The sequence below is a fragment of the Cricetulus griseus genome, chromosome X (assembly GCF_003668045.3).
Source record: "Cricetulus griseus strain 17A/GY chromosome X, alternate assembly CriGri-PICRH-1.0, whole genome shotgun sequence".
NCBI classification, from domain to species: domain Eukaryota; kingdom Metazoa; phylum Chordata; class Mammalia; order Rodentia; family Cricetidae; genus Cricetulus; species Cricetulus griseus.
In genome coordinates, this window is record NC_048604.1 from 20,510,245 (window position 1) to 20,522,447 (window position 12,203).

At 38.1% G+C, this 12,203-nt stretch overlaps 1 protein-coding gene across 11 annotated transcripts in view; it reads left to right on the forward strand.

The window, feature by feature from the left end:
- The window catches only part of Enox2 (ecto-NOX disulfide-thiol exchanger 2), a 260,352-nt gene that overhangs the window by 231,501 nt on the left and 16,648 nt on the right, over nucleotides 1-12,203 (forward strand). For all 11 annotated transcript variants that reach the window (XM_035450053.1, XM_027433459.2, XM_035450051.1 and 8 more), the window contains one exon: nucleotides 341-455. In XM_035450053.1, coding sequence (XP_035305944.1) covers nucleotides 341-455 — 115 coding nt within the window. The remainder of the gene's footprint in view (nucleotides 1-340; nucleotides 456-12,203) is intronic.

Genomic DNA, 12,203 nt, shown 5'->3' on the forward strand with positions numbered 1-12,203 from the left:
AGAGTTAGTCTGGTGGAAGGTTACTCTTAATAGCTCATTTTTGTTGTATCTTCTAAAACTACAAAATCTTGGTTTAAAGTTCTGTTCAGGAAAGCTGTTGAGGAGAGGAAATAGCAAAGTTAAAGGAACCAACATTGGAAGGTATAATGACAAAACTCTAAAGGAAAATTCCAGAACTCCACACAAGAGCCAAGTGTACCTTTTAGTGACACTGTTTAGTCTCAATGTGCCATTGCCTGTTTAAGAGCACCGTGAAAGTTTTCATATGTCCCCATATATCTGTCCATTTCCCAAATGTTTTCCAAGTTTCCCCTGTAAAAAGCATACCTTTCAACCTTAGGAAATTCGCAACATTCATAATGATGAATTAATGGGAATCAGGAGAGAAGAAGAAATGGAAATGTCTGACGATGAAATAGAAGAAACAACAGAAACAAAAGAAACGGAGGAATCAGGTAATGATAATTCTGGTTTGTTTTATGTAATAAACATTTACTTGCAGTGGCAATATTTTCAAACCTTTAAAACAAGGTAAGATGATGTATACATCAGCCCATCAGAGTGGACACCAGATAGAGAAAATTGATGGGACTATAGAGTAAACACTGGCTAAATGTCAAACCTGTGTCTATAGGGTTTTCTGTGTTCTTCATATACCCCTTTTTCCATTGAAGTACCTAATTTAAAATGTGTGTGTGTGTTTTTTTCAAAAAATAAAACTCCCACTGGACATTTAGGCATCATTGTTCTATATTAGCAATTATTAATATTCTCTTTAACTGTGAGAGAACAGGTGCATGAATGCTAGATTACTTATACATTCTGCACAAATAGGTAACGGATAGATCCATGTTTTAAATGTTAGCAAAATATATATAGCAAGCCGGGTGTTGGTGCCACATGCCTTTAATCCCAGTACTCGGGAGGCAGAGGCAGGCGGATCTCTGTGAGTTCGAGGCCAGCCTGGTCTCCAGAGCAAGTGCCAGGATAGGCTCCATAGCTACACAGAGAAACCCTGTCTCAAAACCAATAAATATATATATATATATATATATATATATAGAGAGAGAGAGAGAGAGAGAGAGAGAGAGAGAGAGAGAGCAAAGGACATAAAGAAAAATACAAAGTTGATTATATAATTCAGGAGAAACCTTCAAGATTTTTTAGTGACTGGAAGATGGCTCAGTCACTTATGCAAGCATGAAGACCTGACTTCAGATCTCTAGCATCTGTCTTAAAAATTAAAAGCTGTAATCCCAGTGCCGAGGAGGTAGAGACTGGAAGATCCCTGGAACCTGCTGACCAGCCAATCAAGAAACCCAGTTTGAAAGCACAAGGTGTGATGCAGATAGAAAGCCAGCATTAATGTCTGCTTCCTGTTGTCCATGCACATCACATACACATGTACACATGATAACATATATACAGTTTTAAATAAGATTATGGATGAATGCATAAAAATTGAATATCTCCATAAAGTAACAAAATTAAAATCTACAAAGTAATAACTATCTGAAATAAATAACTTTTTTGTATTTTTAATAAAACTATTCACAAAAGCCAGAGCTGGACTAGATTTGGTCTATAACTGTACTTTACTAAAAAGGTGTATATTTGTGGCAGAGTAGGAATTGCAGGTAGTAGTATTTGACACGTTGATATGGTTATAATCAGGTATGATTTAAGACAGCATTAAGAAATCCAGGCTCAACAGTTATTTTAAGTACAAACCCAGAAGACATTGACTAGATGTTATAACAGGAAAGGTCTTCCCCAGGCAATCGATGTTAAGAGGAAAGGCAGGCTTGAATGTTGTGTTGAAGATGCTAAAGAATCAAATCTAGAAAGCTTACACACCATACTTTTTCATGATGAAATAAATAACTTAATTACAGTTACTTAGCAAATATATTGGACACCAAATAGGAATCAACAAATAGGTGTCTGGGTGAAGGCTTTTATTCTAGTCCAGTATAATGAGGAACTTGCAGTAAGTAAGGTAGAAGCTATGGTGTTGGTACCCAGTAGGCCTATAGGGTCAGCCTCATGAACAATAAGACAACAACTTACCCATTAGTTTCATCATAAATTACCATGGATGGAAGATCGTCAAAAGACTGAGTACCTGCCACCAGACCAGTGTTTGCTGTAAACCATTGCAAACAACCTTAGGACTTTAATTATAGGAAAGTGCAATATAAAAAGGCATTATACTGAGGGGATGGCTCAGTATGTAAAAGCATTGGCTTTAGCAAATGTGAGGACCTGAGTTCAAATCCCCAACAACTACATACAAAGCCAAGCATGGCCATGGATGCCAGTAACCCCAGCACTATGGGTGGGGGGGGGGTTGGTGGCACACAGGATCACTGAAAAATGATAGAGCAAAACACCAAAAATCCTTCTGTGGTGTGTGTGTACACATGTTTTTGTGCACACTTGCACATACTTGTCATATATCACTAGGCCTAAATTTCAGATATCTGAATACTAGTCTCAGATCTAAGAGAGACTTTTCCCTCACTGACAATCATCTTCCATGCCATAACAACTCAACCTGGATTTTCTGGTGGCCAGATTAACTAATCCAGTCATTTCATAGCTGTTACATGCCAAGCAAATTATAAACATTGGAAATCTAGTAATTAATTTAATGTCTTTGTCATCTGGTAGGGGACATACTGATTGACCAAAACTCAAATCTGCATTTCCCAGTTCCCACATGAAAGTCAGAGGCTCTGGTCTCATGTAAGGGGTCTCAGAATATTCACTCCATAAACAGAAATTCTTTCAGAAAAAAAAACACCATTAAGTCAGACTTATTAAAGCTATCCATTAACTATAGCAATGGAATTTTCTCTATTTTGTGATACACTTGATCCATAAATATAAAACTATTGTCTGTACTAGATACTCTATAAGCGTTTTCAGAATAGTGAAGTGATGGAAATAACTACTAAAAACCTATAGCCAAACTAAAGAAAAGACTGTAATAATAATGGTGCTTCACTAAGATATATTATAGCAGATTAACTATGACTTAATAGTATTGTCTCTACCTCACTATCTCCGGCATCATATACACTGCTTGTTCATTGTTATAGTGGAGTAAATGCAACCTAATTTTGAGCATCCACTTGATAGATTGTAGAGTTTGAAGAATTATTGGGGAAGGTGAGGGGTATGTGGGAAATTCATACTGAATGCACTTACTAGGGATATATAATTGCATTTTGCTTCTGTATCTCTTCTGAGTTAAAAGCTGTATTGGCTACTGCACAGAATCTTATTCGTTCAGAGACTGGCAACTCCCTGACAGATCATCTTATAGCTATTTTCTTTCCTGTTCCACATGCCAGGATGCTGCTTTGTCAAATAAAGCTATCTACAATAGACTTAATGGAGCTTACCAAATAGCTTTTCTCCCAGAAGGTTTCAATTCATTTTAATTCAAGGACTTTTGTGCATTTTTCTTCCCCTCGAACGTATCTAATTCTGTTATCTCACTTCTGTAGTACTTAACTGCAAAAATCCTGCTCGACGTGAGCCAGCAAGAGTCTCCTTGGTTTTGATCTAAATCAGCTACATGTTTTCGCTATCACTTGTTTCCAATTAAAAGCTTAAGCAAGGAGATCTCCAAGTTGTTTTTGCTCACTGTGCTTCCCAAACTCGGATTCCAGTGGCCTATAGTGCATCCCTGGTCATCTTTTCCTTCTCAAGGAAAGGAAAACTAGCTACATTGCCTTGGAGTGCCACAGAGTTTCTGTTCTTCCTGGGACTGTAGTAACCCATATTTGTGCTACAGTACTTGCAATGGAAGAAAGCAATCTATTAAACAGGGGGAAATCACATCAGAGGAAACTGGATATTGTGAAATACTTTCATTCTGTTGTTAATCATATACCCAGTAAACAGAAGAGCAAGAAAGGCTGTTCTTCTCTACATATCTCTTTTGCCTTGTATAGTTAGATTAATGGATACCAAGTTTTAGGTCCGCCTAAAAACCATCTAGGTGTCCTATAGGGTACAAGCTGTCAGTCATGTGATAGACATTCTAGAGATCCAGTGTGTACTACTGTCACTACAATAAATAATATATTTTGTATGTGAAATTAGCTGTGAGAGTAGACATTAAATGTTAGCAACCCCATGAAACTTTGTTCACTGGTGGATATGTTAATCATATTAGATAAATCATTATACAAAGCATACTTCTCCGGAGAAAGGCCATTGTAAACCTTGAGTATATATAATTCTTTATCAATCATACGTCAATAAAGCTGAAGAAAATTAAAATTAAAAAAACTTCATGAGATGCAGCAAGTCTGACCCAGGAGATCTTTAATGGTGTTTCAGATATTTCAATTGCTTAGAGGGTGTTGGATTCCATGGAATTGGAGCTACAGATGATTTTAAGTTGCCACGTGAGTGCTAGGAATTGAACCCAGGTTCTCTGCAGGAGCAGCCAGTGCTCTTAACTGCCGAGCCATCTCTCCTGCCCTATAGCAACAGTTCTTAGCCTGTGGGTTGCAACCCCTTTGGGGGTCAAATGACCCTTTCACAGGCGTTGTCTATCAGATATCCTGCTTGTCGACTATTTACATTGTGATTAGTAACAGTAGCAAAATTACAGTTATGAAGTAGCAATGAAATAATTTTATGGTTGGGGGGTCACCACAACATGAGGAACTGCATTAATACATCACAGTACTAGAAAGGTTGAAACACTGCCCTATAAAGTTGTGTTTTGAAACTGATTTGTTGTCTTAATTTTCTTAAGACTAGGAATATAAGGTGTAAGTGTCAGCAGAGGTGGTTCCTTCTGAAGACTGTGGGACATAATCTGTTTTAGCTCCCTCCCAGTTTCTGGCTTTTTGGCAGTGATCATTGGAATTCTTTGAAATAGAGATATATTACTCCAATTTCTGCCTTTATGCTCACATGAAGTATGTCTGTTATGACAAAGCATGAGGGGAATGTTGGCGAATTCCATGGCAGGAAGGAGTGACCAAGGTAGGGAACAATCATGCCAGACAGACAGAGCATAGTGAGGAGTTTTATTAGAAACGGAAACGGGGGTGGGGGGGAGAGAAAAGAGGTAAAGAGACACAAAGGCAGAGACAGAGAGATCAGAAAAGAAGAGGGAGACAGGAAAAGTCCTGTATGCCCCAGGGGAACAGCAGGAGGGAGGGAGGGAGGGGGGGAGAGAGAGAGAGAGAGAGAGAGAGAAGAGAGAGAGAGAGAGAGAGAGAGAGGAGCATAAGTGTACAGGGGTGGTCTTTCTTTTAAAGGGGTCCTTTGCACCTGCATGCAGACTACTAGTCATGGAACCCCGCGCTGACCAGGGTACCGCCTGAATGAATTCTGCCAGGTGACAGGGGCAGGCCAGCATAATGCCTGAATCCTTATAATGTCTATATCCCTGTACAAATTTCTTCTTTCTGTAAGGGCACCAATCATCAGCTTAGAACCCACCATAATCACTACACTGTAACTTGATTATATCATGTCCATCATGTCCCTGTCTGATGTTTTTAGCTTTTCACCCTTTGAGAATTGCTAGGGCTCATATTTGTAGTGAGCCTTGAGAGGATTGCTGCACATTTTCCTTCTATCATCTTGTACCATGCAGCTCCTATAATAAAGCTTTCCAAGAGTATCTGAGTCACTGGATGCACTTGTTATTATTTGGGTTTGTTTGTTTGTTTGTTTCCTTTACACTATTGAATACTTTAAATGGCACAAAGTCTGTTTTGGTTCTTCATTATACAGACACATGTCTGAGATTGTGCTCTCAGTGGCTCCTCTAGGAAGAGATGTTCACAGCTGCCTTCATATTTTCATATTGTCTGGAGAAACTGGCAGCCCTGGGATCTAAGAAGCAATTGGCATAAACAAAAACATTTCCCACATAAGGAATAGTCAGAAAAGAGAAGCTGAAAGCTAATAGTGGTAGAATAGGAACACATTCACCATACAGTATCAAGACTGATGGGTTCACCTACTCACACATAGTAATTTGTCTCCATTTTTTAATTTGAATTAGAAACAAGATTGTTTTACATGTCAAGCCCAGTTACCTCTCCTCCCCTGCCCCCCCCACAACTAACACCGTACCTATCCCATACCCTTTCTGCTCCCCAGGAGGATGAGGTCTTCTATAGGGGGTCTTCAGAGTCTGTCATATCCTCTGGGACAGGGCCTGGACCCACCCCTGTAGGGGACACTGTATCCAAGCCTGCTAGGGGCTGGCTACAGCATCCCCTACAGTTCCCTTTTTAGTCTAAATCTTAATTTGCCCTTTCACACCCCCGTGTGTCTAGGCTGAGGGAGTATCCTCTATGTGGGATGGGCTCCCAAGTCCATTCCTATGCTAGGGATAAGTACTGATCTACTACAAGGGGCCCCATAAATTTCCAAGGTCTCCTCACTGACACAGTATTAAAAGGTAATATTGCACATGTCAGTGTTCTGGCCATGTACAAAAGACTCCAACTTCAGAAATGGGCCCAAATAAGTCTGTGAAAGGAAAGACTTTATGTCCTTATTAAAATGACAAAAAAAAACTTCATTTCAGAGAGTAGGAAATACATTTTGTAGAGAAACCTCCCTCCCGACATTATAGGTGATCACTACCTTGTTTGTGTTGGTTAGTTCATTCGGGGTTTTTCTAAGTGACAGGTATAAACTGAGATTATTATCTGCTCTTGCTCTGTCAGTGCTCATCACCCTCTTCCCCTCACTTTCTCCGAGGGCAAAATTCTCACATTTAAACTAGAGATTAGACCTCTAAGCACTCCCCTTTCCTCAGCTCTGCATCTCTCTGTGACATGTAGAACATGAGCATAACATGCCTATAGTACATGAAGAAACAAAAGTAGGAAGTTGAATGTTACTGTTTCATTTTGAGCCATGCAGACCACCAAATGGCATTCAAACCAAAGTAGGAACAAACAACTGTCCATCTGTAGGAATCAGGATTTACATAGGAACCTGTATGCCTATGCAGCCCAATGCCAGTTTGAGATGCTGTCCTTGGTACTGATCCAGCAAACAAACCAAATACTGCACCCTCTGTTTTACAGATGGTTAATATCCCCTTTCCTCTACCATTTCGTTCATACACGAATCACTTGTATCATCTACCTTTGGTGCTGTGAATGCCTGGTAAAGTGTATCTCGGCCACTGTGAGATGGCATGGATGCATAATATTTAGAGATCTGGGACTGCAAGTCTCTATGTAATAGCTTTCTCTTCAAAGACAAAGTCTGTGTGGATACAGAAGTAATTAAAATCAGTTATAAACACTACACACTAAATGAATGTGCCCTGAAAGGGGGCTTTTTTATAATTGATAAATTGAAATGTGAGATTTAAAACTACCATATCAAGATAATTGCATGACCATTCATTGAAAACACATGTGGACAGTGAGAAATCCTACCTATTACAGTGCCACTCTCTGCTTTAGATACACAATCTAAGCTAGTAGCCTAATAACTTTAGGGAGACTCTTAGGTTCGAGGCATTTAATTAAACTCAGTTCTCCCTAAAGGCAAATTCTTTCTGGGGATGGCATGTCTGAGTCTTGGGATGGAGTTCTCCTTATATCCAGACATGGTAGCATATGACTGTAATTTCAGCACTTGGCAGGAGGGGCAGGAGAAACAGGAGTTCAGGAACATAGGTGGCTACATAGTAAGTTCAATGCCAGTCCGGACTTTTTGAGATTCTGCCTAAAAACAAGAAGATTCTTTCTATGTATAAGTCATCTTTTAAAGGGGTAGAGATTGTTTCTTGCTCAAGATTTTGCAGGTTTTGACTCATCATGACAAAGAAGGCATAGCTGAGCTGTTCATGTCGTGGTAAACAGGAAGCAGAGAGAGGAATGCTTAAATTGTGGATTTCTTTTCCCCTTGTGACTTCATGAGAGCATCCAGTCTACAGGATGATGCTATTTCCACTAAGAGCATAAAGGAGGGATATGACCAAAAGGAGCAAAATCCAACAGGACAGACATTAAATCCCGTCATTTGCAGCCCACACAGTCATTCTCCTGGGCTGGCTCTGTTCCTTAACTGTAGTTTTCCTAAATGAGCACTCCATGTTCCTGACATCTCAAACAGCCTAAGATCTCCATTGCATCTTTAGCTTCACTCCCATAGCTTCAAGCATTGCCTTTCCAGGGGCTGCCTGCAGTAATAATGACTGCCACATATTTCCTGGCCTCAAAAGCTTTCCTTTGAAATCTAGATTCCTCCATCATTTATTATAATAGATAACTTTAATTGTTTGAGTTCATTATTTTTCTTTTACTTTCTGCCAAACAAAAACTCTTCCCCATAGATAAATGAGAAAATCCACATCTTTGTCCGGTTCCTTTTAACCTACGTACACACTTAATGTACGGTTTTGTTTTTTGGGTCCAACTTGCTATCTCTTTTTCCAGATTTCATATTTTATTGGCATTTTTAAGAGGTGAAATGGGAGTATAGCTCAGTGGAGAAGCTCTAGTCTAACATATGCATGACCCTTGGTTTGTTCCCTAACACCATAAAAAAGGAAAGTGTTTCCTTTAATGTAGTAGGTAAACAGTAGAGATTAATGGAATCACCTATTTTTACCATAGTCATAAACATGGAATACAGAGAATACTCAATAAATGCTTATTTGACTAAATATTTGCAAATAGGCTTTCTGATTTTAACCTTGAAAATTTGTGCAAACTCATAAATAATGAAGTTTAACCTAAGTTTTCCCATGTACATTAATTTTTGTTAACAAATTTTCTTAAAGGTATTTTTGTTTTATTTTGGTTCACAGTAATAGAGAAAAGAATATAGACTTCCTGTATGATCCTTGTCTCTACAGAGGAAGTCTCCAGTGCCAACCCTAATCAACCTCCCCCACCATAATGATGCATTTGTATCATTCAGTGAGTCTATAGCTTACCCAAGGGTTCCTCTGGTATTCATATTTTATACTACATTCTGTAGGTATTGAAACATGTGTAATGACATGTCTCCTCCATTGTGTTAATATACAAAATAGTTTCGCTGTCCTAAAGTTTGTTTTCTGCCTGATCGTCACTTGTCCCTGGTAGCCTTTGGAAGCTACTGATCTTTTTGTTGTGTACATGGTATTTCCTTTTCCAGAATGTCATGTAATGAGAATCAAATAGTGTGGAACATTTTCAAATTGGCTTCTTTCACTTAGTACCATGCCTTTGTTTCCTTTGTGACTTTTCTTGGTCTGAGGACTCATTTCTGTTTACCACTAAATAATGCTGTATTGCCTGAATATATCACAATTTATTTCTCCATTAACACACTAAAGGAAATCTGTGGTGCTTCCAAGTTTGAGCAATTATGGGTAAAGGGGCTATAAATATGCAAACACAGGATTAGGGGAAGGGCATTAAATTTCATTTCATTTAGATAAACACCAAGAAGCACAACTGCTCAGTTTTGTGAAAAGTATATATGTAATTTTGTAAGAAACTGCCAACTGTTAGCAAACTAACATTTAATTTGTTTAATTTATTCTTCTTTCTCTAGTTTCCTAAGATAGCAAGTTTTGTACTTGATTGTAGATCTTTCTTCATTTCTAATGTAAGCATTTCTTCCTACAAATTTACCTCTAAGCACCACTTTGCCACACCCCACAGATTTAAATAAATTGCGTTTTCATTTTAATTTAGTTTGAAGCTTTGAAATTTCTTCTTTGACCCATGTATTATTTTAAAGTAAATGGTTCAGTCTCCAGTGTGGGGGAATGTTCAGCTATCTTCATTGTAGATTTTTTTTTTGTTAAATTCCATTGCTGTCCAAGAACACTCACTGTATAATTTCCATTTCGACATTAAGGTCTATCTCATGGGCTAGAATGAGGTATCTTTTAGTGACACTTCCATGTGAGTTTGTAATTTGTAATTTGTTCTTATTGAATGAAATACTTTGCAGATGGCAATTGTATCTACTTGATTGACAGAGGTGTTGAGTTCAACTATGCCCTTCCAGATTTTCTGTTTTCCGGCCTCATCCACATCTTATAGAGGGGAGTTAGTAGATTGTTCTGCTTCTCTTTACAGTTCCCTCAGCTGGTGCATCACATAATTTGAAACTCTGCTGTTAGCAGATTACACATTTAAGAGAGTGAGGCCTTCTTAACTGCAGGCCCTTTTAACAAAGCCTCTGTCCTTATTCTTGATAACTTTCCTTGCTCTGGAGTTGGCTTTGTTAAATTCATGCAGCTACTTCCATTTTAATTACTATTAAAATGGTATTATCTTCCTTCTCTTTACTTTTTATCTATGTAGACTTTACATTTAAAGTATATTTCTTATGACTCATATACATGAGTCTTCGTATGGCGGGGGTTAGTTTTGTTTGCTTATTGTTGTTTTTATTTTTCAAAAACAATGTCTCATGTTGGCTGACTCAAAACTTACTATGTATCACAGTTAATAAGTGGTTTGCTTTATATATGAGTACATTGTGGGGCTAATACTTCTGGTGATTGCACTTCAACCACAAATGGCCTGCAGGCACGATAAGCACACCATTCAGTTTAGTTAAATGTATGGCTATTCTATGCTTTTCATTTATTTCACAGTGTGGAGTTGAATAAGGCCAAGTACTGGATACAGTGTGAATTCATAGAAGATATTCTATAAAGTGCTTGCTTTGTTAATTAAATTTGGGAAATGGACTGCTCATTAAAGTAAATTACTATGTAGACCAGACTGGCCTCAAACTTGAAGCCATTCTCCTGCAGTAGCCTCATGAGTCCTGACAATACAGACGTGTGCACTCATACATGGCTAGGGACTTTTTTGATCCACTCTAGTGACAATCTGTCTTTTGACTGACATGTTTAGAGCAATGACATTTGGAGTGATTATTGCTGAGATTGGATCAAAACCTGCCACATGTGCTGCACTTTTCTTTGAACTGTCCTTGTTCTCTCCTCCAAATTTGCCCTCCATACTTTTTCTTCTTTGTGTGCTTTTAAGAATTTTTTCTATTATTTTTCTCTTTCCTCAGCATTTCAGTTATACTTTTTTTCTATATGGTTCTATAAGTATCCTACAATAACAAAATATTTCCAGTTCCTCTCTCATCCCATGCATCATTGCTGCCACTCATTGCACATGGACAGAAGCGCTCATGTATGTGTGCATTCTTACTGCTGCAGATTTGAACATTATACTCTAGATCACTTAACAAGAAAAAATAAAAGGTTTTGTTTTACCATCACGTGCTCATCTTTTATGCTCTACTTTTCTTTGTGTAGATCTGAATTTCTGAACTATATATCATTTTTGTTGCTCTGAACAGCTTCTTTAATATTTCTTGCAGGGCAGGCTTACTGTCAAAACTCCCCCTCAGTTTTTATTTAGAGGAAGAAATATTTATTTCTTCTTAGTTCCATTTGAACAGAATTTCCCAGGGCACGAAATTCTACATTAGTGACTACTTTTTTTGCTTAAATACTTTTCTTTCATTCTCTTCCTTTGTGTAGTTCTGAGAAATCCTATGTAATGTTTCTATTTCCTCCTCTATAGGTGAGGTATTGGTTTTGTTCTGGCCTATTATTTTTCTTATTTTGATTTGGTGAACTTTGATTAGATTTGAGGGCATTTATCTTTAATGCTCTATGAACTTAGTGAATCTGTATGTACTTTTGTGTATGGCACAAGTTTGGGGAAAGGTTTAGTCATGATTGTTTCAAATTTTGCTTTTTTCCTTCTCTTTTAGCATTGCCATAATGCATGCTTACACTGTTTTGCTGAATATCCTATCATTTTTCTTCTAGTCATTTTTTTTCTCCCTGGTTTTGTTGTCGCCCAAATGTTTATATGACCCAAAATTCATATGCTGAAACCTACCCACCACTTAGGTAGTGGAGCTTTGGGGAGGTGCTTGTTATTAATACCCTTATGGAAGAGGCCCCAGAGAAGTGTCCTGTCCCTTTTTGGTGTGAGAATACTAAAGATACCGTTCATGAAACCAGAAGTAGGCACTCAGCAAACACTGAAGGTCTGGTACTTTGATCTTGTATTGCCCAGCTTCCAAAACTGTTAAAAAAATAGATTTCCATTGTACACAAGCTTTCCAGTCTTTGTTGTTTTTGTAATACGATCCTGGATGGACTAAGGCATGTTTTCAGTTACAGCCTTATGTTTTTATATCTTCAATCT